This window comes from Aptenodytes forsteri, unplaced genomic scaffold (genome assembly GCF_000699145.1).
Source record: "Aptenodytes forsteri isolate BGI_AS27 unplaced genomic scaffold, ASM69914v1 Scaffold57, whole genome shotgun sequence".
Taxonomy (NCBI): domain Eukaryota; kingdom Metazoa; phylum Chordata; class Aves; order Sphenisciformes; family Spheniscidae; genus Aptenodytes; species Aptenodytes forsteri.
Window position 1 is genome coordinate 216,763 of NW_008796220.1, and position 7,306 is coordinate 224,068.

The window sequence follows — 7,306 nt, forward strand, 5'->3', positions numbered from 1 at the left end:
GGGGGGGGGGGCATTTGGGGTGCTGAGGGAAGAGAGGTGGGAGAGCTGGAAGGAGGGCACGGTCACGTCTCATGAGCCTTCTTAACCCCAAACTCTCCCTGCAAGCAGCAATGCTCCTTGGATGTCCTTCAGCTGCCGGCAGGGACCCTCGTGGGCTCCCCAGGCTCTGAGGAGGAGGAAGGGAAGGGGCTTCCCCCTCTCTCCTTTCTTCTCAGGGTGTCCTCCAGTCCTCTCTCTGCCCCACTGGGTGGGAAATGGGACCCCCAGCAGTCCCTCTTGCATTTAAATGGGAGTAAACAGGGGTGGGGAGGCAGCTCAGCTCTCGTTAACCACCCTGGACTGCCAGATTTTTTCTGTTATCAGACTTCTCTCTATTGATGCCAAAGACAAAACTCTTGGTCAGAAGTTGCTCAATGCTAGCAAAAAAATGTCTGTAGACTCTCTGGTAGTGCCCAGACTCAACTGTTTGGCCCCGAGAGACCCCCAGGTTGGTCTGGCCGCATCCAAACCGGGTGGCCCAATCCAAACCTTCCCTGGGGATGTCCTCGCTACCCCCACCCCAGGGTTGGGGCAGGACTTGTTGGCCTGGGCACTGCTGTGCTGGGGACTGTGGTAATTTCACAGTGTGGATGGTAGCGGTTGGGGGCTGGAGATCTTCCCTGTCCTGGTTTCTTGACCAGTGTGAGCCTAGTGCAGGTCTCTCCATGTCCCTTCCAGTGTCCAGAGATGACCCTGAACATGTATCAGCCTTCAGGCAGTGCAGAGGTTTTGGCTTGAGCCCTGTGGATGGTCCCAGCAAGGTGGCAGGAGTGCACAAGCTGCATTCAAAACAGGAGGCCAGCGCTGGATTTTACTTACTGCAAAAAGATGGAGAAGATCCCTATTTGTCTCATTCCCTCCATACCCACTGCACAACCTCTCCCTCCTACCCAGCCAGCTGGGCACCGCTGGGCTGTCGGACCCAAATTTTCCACCATCCTCCCTCTTTCAACATCTCTGACTCCCTGGACGACAGAGGTGGGCAGGAGCTAACCCTGGACCTTCCGCCACGGAGGCTGCTGTGGGTGGCCTTAGCTCCTGCCTTGAACGGGCTCTTCTGAGCAAGTCCTTAGTGGGGGCTGGATCTCCTCCAGGTGGGCACCAGAGGTGATGTGCTGGATTTGGCCAAGTGGGCTGCTGCCAAGGTGACTCTGGATTGATGCTGAGCCTGAGCCCACAGGGTCGATCTTGCACTATCCAGCCCTGGGCTCGTCTCCCCAGCTCCCCCTGCCTTTGCCTTGGTACCCTCCCACCCCAGCCCCAGTGGGGAGGGAGAGACCCCAGCCTGCCCAGCCTACCCATAGCCCTCCTGCCCTGGGGCCAAACCCTTCTCCCCCATCACCCACCTCCATCCCCTCGCCCCTGTTTTCCTATTCCCAGCATTTACTCTCCCGCACGTAGCCCTGGGGGAGCCGGAGGATTGTACGCAGAGGGAGAAGTTATTTTTCCTTGACATAAACATCCAAGCCTTTCCTCAGCCCCTTCGCTTGAAACGTGGAGGCAGGACCTGGACTCATAACATCCGGCAGGAGGGGCTGGCCTTATCTGCCAGGAAACACTCAGCTCCGGATACATCCTCCCTTGCTCTCGGCACCCCAAGCAGCTCCCATTGGCAGTGCCGGGCAGGAAACCACTCAGCAGCTTGTCTCATTCCCTCCTCTGGAGAGACGGGAGGGAGGGCCTGATCCTGTCCTCCCCGTGTGGCTCCCCGCGGGGTGCGGCGATGTTTGGAGTCGGGGTGAGATGGGGGCAAAGAGAGATGGAGGGGGAAGGTGTTTACTTGTGAGCAGAAAGGGGTTGACGGGGGCAAAAAGGGGTTTTGGGGAGTTGGCGGTGTCGAGGGTCTCCCCTAGGCTCTGCCACTGATTTGCAGGGTGACCTCAGTCAAGTCTCCTCACCCCCTTCTCTGCCTCTACTTCCCTCCCCTGCCTTCTGCTTTGAGATCGACAGAGGGAAAATAATCATCTCCCAGCTAATTTCAGCATCCAGAGCCCTCGCATGGGGTAGAGACCCCTTGTGATAAGGGCAGCACAGGCACTTGGTCCCGTTCACAGTCTTGGTAAGATCACGTCCCAGTGCTGGACAGAAAAAGGATGGGAGGGAAGGAAATGGTATCTCTATTTTACAAACAGGGAAACTGAGGCACGGAGCAGCCATGTGGCTGCTTGTCATCAGGGTCTACCCCTGCCCGGTGGCAATGGGACAAGCAGACGTGGCTGGTGGAGCGAGGATGGAGAGGAGCCACCACCTGCTCAAGGGATGCAAGGGAAATCACCCGTCCTGGGAGGGCCAGGGCATGACACACACCGCAGCTCCCGGCCAGCCCGAATCCCAGCGCTATCCGGGAAGGTGACCTCATCCCTGCTCCCGACGCCCAGCACCGTGACCCACACAGCCACGGGGTCCAAGAGCTGGCTGGGGCCGCCGGACACCGGGGGCAGAGGACTCGCACTCTGGCCACCTCCTGGCAAGGAGAGACCCTTGCCCTGGCCCAACCTGACGCCTCTGAGCGGGAGCCCGAACGTAGCGTGAGGTCATTTTACCCCTTCCTGCAGCCCTGATTTGATCTTCCTGCTGGTTCCTAGCCCGTCCCAGCTTGGAAAAAGCAACCCACAAACCACAAGACTCCTCGGCGTGCACAGAGACAGCCTTGGGCTCACGGGTTTGGGATGGGGAGGGAGGAGAAACATGTCCAGGACTGATGCAGAACGAGTCCCGCTTGGGGTGGAGACCCCCCCAACATCCATAAACCACCATGGCCCTCAGTCCTCCGCGGGGATGTCCGCTTTCCAAGCAAAAAAGACTTCTTCCCACCATTGTCAGCCGCTTATTTTCTGGCTGGTCCCTGCAGCAATGCCCTGCATCCCAACAATGTGCTGCGGGGTGGGGGGCAACCCGTAACATTGCATTTTCCATCCCACCGGAGAAGGGGCGGATGGCTCCACTCCCGAATTTCATCTCAGCTGCCGGTGTCCTGGGAGGTGGAAGCTGACTGCTCCCGGCGTTGGGCGTGTGCCCAGATCCGTCCAACGAGGCCTGGCTCCCAGGGAGCCGCACCTCGCCTTGGCTGCGGCTCCCAACGCCCTCGGGGGGCCCCGGCTCCCGGTTGGGGCCTGTAGCTGTTCCTGACGTGCAGAGAGCACGGGGACACGCTCCCACCTCTCCTCACGTGGCTCCAGGTTGAGCAAGTGGGGACAGGCTTGGCTCGCGGGAGTCTCCGTGCATCCCAGCCCGGCAGGCTCCTCGGGGCTGGGATGCACGGAGAAACCCCTTTTCCCAGGGAAACCAGACTCCGGCCACCGCCGCACGCGCTGCCGGGAGCTCTTGGCATAGGCTTTGCCTCCGTCAACCCCGAATGTGACTCCGTCTGTGAGAAGGGAAGGGGGAGAAGAGGCTCACGGGGTGTTTCAGTCGATCCCGTCACTGCTCGGGGCATGGGAACAAGGAGCAGGACAGGCGGGAGCAGCCAATGGCCCAGAGGAAGGGTCCCATCGGGGGGATAAATGCAACAGCCCGAATCAGGCATGCCGGTGGCAGTAGCGGGAGCTGACCTTGTTGGGGGGCCGGGGGATGTGCTCTGTGCCTCCTCCCCAGGGCAGTTTAAAAACTCATTATAGAGTTCTCAGCTGCCCCTGCAGCAGACCTGGCAGAAAGGAACATTTGCAGAGTGCCCTGGGGTGGGTGCCCCTCTGATGCCCTGGGGTGGGTGCCCCTCTAACGCCCTGAGGTGGATGACCCTCTAACGAGCAGCCCCCTGGATTTGCTGGTTGAAAGGCAGATCCAGGTTTGGACGCAGGCACTTGGGCCACCCCTGCTATGAACAATTTTTAATGGGGGGCGGGGGGACGGCTGTGAGCATCCCTCGGCCCTGGGGCACCACAGGGATTGTGGGCAGAGCGGGAGGTGGGAGGAGCAGGACTTTCCAGCCCTGCTCCTGCTCCTGGCGTGGTCCCACGTGAGTCAACGCCACTGGGCAGAGAGACCAAACAGGCTCACGGCACCTCCCTCCCTCCAGCCCCGATGGGCTGATTCACAAATCCTCTTGGAAGGGCGACGCTGCCCCAGCCAGGCTGCTGCACCGGCCATCTCGGCACCGCACCAAGCGTCGCGCCCTTTGTGCTGTGCTGGTGCAAGAGCCCCCGCAGCCCATGGTGCCAGCAGGACACCCAAAGGCATCCACTTCATTCCCCCTAAAAGGGAAACCAGCCGCACGTGGCCAAGGGTGGGTTTGGATGCCTGAGCGATGGGCAAAGGAGGAAGGCGGCGTGTGTGATGGGAGGGCTCTCTCCAGAGGGGGCTACGAGTGGGGGACAAAGGACGACCGTAAGCACAGAACAGGGGCATGTCGGTGCCTCCCCAAATACTCATGCAGCCTCCCACCTTCTGGGACCATGGGCTCGCCGAGTCAGAGCTAAGTCATTTATGGGCGGCAAACCAGCCCAGTTGGGTTGAGTTGCCTTGGGTTGGGTTGAGTGACCTCTCGAGACCCCTTCCAGCCAACGCATATAAGCGGGTAGGAAACCTGCTCCTCTGCTTTTCGGTGCCAAGCAGGAGGACACAGCCTGGGAGGACGCTGCTTTGGCAGGTGTGCATGGCTCAACCTCAAGGACCGCAGGGACACAGCTTAATTTAATGTCTGGCAAGGGCAGGCTGTGATGCTGGTCCACAGACCGCAAGAAGGACTAAGCTTTTCTCTTCGCTAGCAACGCCCGAAGGCCGCCGCCCCACATCCACCTACAAGAGCGCCCTTCACGCAGCTCCCCAAATTTCACCCACACTCCATTTCTCAGGCCTCATTGCCTTGATCTGCATTTGCACCGAGGACCCTTTACGTGGCCCTCGCACGGTGGAGCATCTTAAACGGTGCATCAGCACGAACTGTGAAAGACAGCCTTAAATATGAATAAAAACCATGCTCCAGGCACTGGCTCTCGCTCCGTAAATAGGCAACGTCATTTGTGCTCACCAACACACCGAAGGCAAAGCTTTGCCTTCACTGTAATATCTACATAGGACCTGGCGTTCGAAGGTCGTATCCATGAGATGGCGAAAGCGGGATCAAGGCCATCAGAGTGACGTGCTGCCCCTGAGACACACCATGAAAAGTGAAGGTACGCACACATCATGCCTCGAGTCGGTTTGTTAGAAAGCAATCCACAATTTGTAAAGATAACCACGGATCTTTTTTTATTTAAAAAAATGGAAGTAGAAAAGTTTGGCTGAAAATACCAACCAAAAAAAAAATTAAAAAAATAGCACTCACACAGGAAATGTTTCTGTTTTGAAAAATTTGTCAATAGCTACAGCAATTTAAATCATAAAACAATCATCGTATAAAAACATATTTATTTAAATTAAATATTTTATGCAAACTCGTATCTACACTCATTCAAAATGCATAGAGTCACACAAAAAAGATGGAATGCATTAGCTTAAAAACCTGTGAAGTTGTGGGGTTTTTTAAGTATTATTTGCAATTATTATTAATACACATTTGGGACTGAAACCAGAAAATCATAGCCACGCTACTAACTAATCATTACCAAGTGCCATACAGTAAACACTAAGATTAATCATGTCATATAACTGATTTAAAATAAAGCTTCATCTTTATGAAAAGGAAGAGAACTCGAGCAATACAAAATCCGAGGGGAGGAATAATGGAAGGAATAAATCAATGTACAGCTTTATTACAAGCAATAATACGCCGGAGTTAGAAGAGGCATTGGGCACTGCGGCTCGAAATGTGAAGCATTCGCCTTCAAAGGATGTTTGATAAAAAACGTGTCTGCTACATCATCACCTCTTTGCCCAAGTGCTCATCCCGGGACACGTTCCCAGCCCGGCAGGGAGGGCAGCTCACGCCGCCCCCGCTTTGGGAGCGTTTTTGGTGGGAGACCAAGGGGAAGCCGTGGTGGGGGGGGGATGGATGCCGGCCGGATCCCGCCTTTCTAAGTCCCGATCTTACCCTCCTCCAGAACACACAGGCTGAGCGCCCTCGGGGCTGGCTGCCCCCCTGCAGCCCCCCGCGCATCCCCGGGGCCACCCCGGCAGCATCCCTGGTGTCCCGTCCCCTCTGGGGATGAAGCCCCCAACTCGTGGTCTGGGGGACGAGGCAGGTTTAACCCCTGCCAGTGCGGTGAGGCAGGTCAGGACGGCTGCAGCAATGCTGATACCAGGAGCCGAGAGCGGCTTGTAGACCGTGCACCCCTTTACCAAAATCTTCCCATTTCCCCCCATCCCTGCCCCTTCCAGGGGGTTTTGGCCCTGCCAGGACTTCAGACCTGCTGTTTGCAAGATGCTGCCGTCCTCCCGACTCCAAAGCAGAGCTGGGGGCACCCCGAAATGGAGGGCAGCCTTCCCGCGCTCCCAGGGGCATCTCTGCTTTGGAAGAGGGACTTGGCCAAAGGGCTTTGGCATTGGGAAATCCACCCCGGCCCCGTTTGGAGCAGGGCACCCGAGGCTTTGCACCGGTGGCGAGCCAACGACTGAAATCCTTTACCTACGCCACTGAGGAGACTCCACTACCCTCACGGTTCGGACTCGGTCACCCCGAGGGGAGGCGAGCGATGTCCCCGGGGAGCAATGCCTCGTAATACTGTGTCGGGTCTTTCCTCGGCTGGTCCAGGCGGCTCTGGCCGGAGGTCTAGGAGACGCTGTAGTTATTGTAGTAGGTGGCCGTGGCATCGGCAAGGACAGAGATGAGGCTGGTCTCGGAGGTGTGGGAGCCACCAGCCGCCGGGACATGTCCATTGACCAAGACCCCGCCGTGGTGGTCGCCGTGGCTGGGGTTGTTGAGATACTGGTCAAACTCATTGCGGTCCATCTCCCCCAGGAGCTCAGCTTGGCTCAGCTGGTCCAAGGTGTCAAAGCCATGGTGGTCAGGCGGCGGGGAGAGCTGGCCCAGGTGGGCATGGAGGCTGGGGGGGTGCAGGGAGGGGAAGGCAGGCGTGTAGTAGCTGGGAGGAGGAGGAGGAGGAAGGGGAGGGCAGCTGGAGGCTGGGGGGATCATGCAGGTGGTGGGCTGCGGCATGGGGCTGAGAGGGTGGTGGTTGCACGGAAGGGAGCTGCCCGCGTACTCCGGGGAGTAGGTGGCTCCAGCAAGGTGGGAACGGTGATGCTCGTCGGGGCAGGGTGAGGAGAAGAAGCTCTGCTCGCGGTCTATGGCGTCCAGCGGAGACATCTCCGGGGGGGTGGGCAGCCCGTAGGGGTAGGTGTCCACGCTGGTGCTGCTGCCGCTGCCCGGGGCCTCCCGGTATCCCCGGAC

At 58.2% G+C, this 7,306-nt stretch overlaps 1 protein-coding gene across 1 annotated transcript in view; it reads right to left on the bottom strand.

Moving 5' to 3' along the window:
* Positions 1-5,241: 5,241 nt before the first annotated feature.
* SOX7 (SRY-box 7) overlaps positions 5,242-7,306 on the bottom strand; it is a gene marked incomplete at its 5' end in the record, with an annotated part of 4,634 nt that continues 2,569 nt past the window's right edge. Inside the window, one exon of the mRNA XM_009288989.1 lies at positions 5,242-7,305. Coding sequence (XP_009287264.1) covers positions 6,686-7,305 — 620 coding nt within the window. The remainder of the gene's footprint in view (position 7,306) is intronic.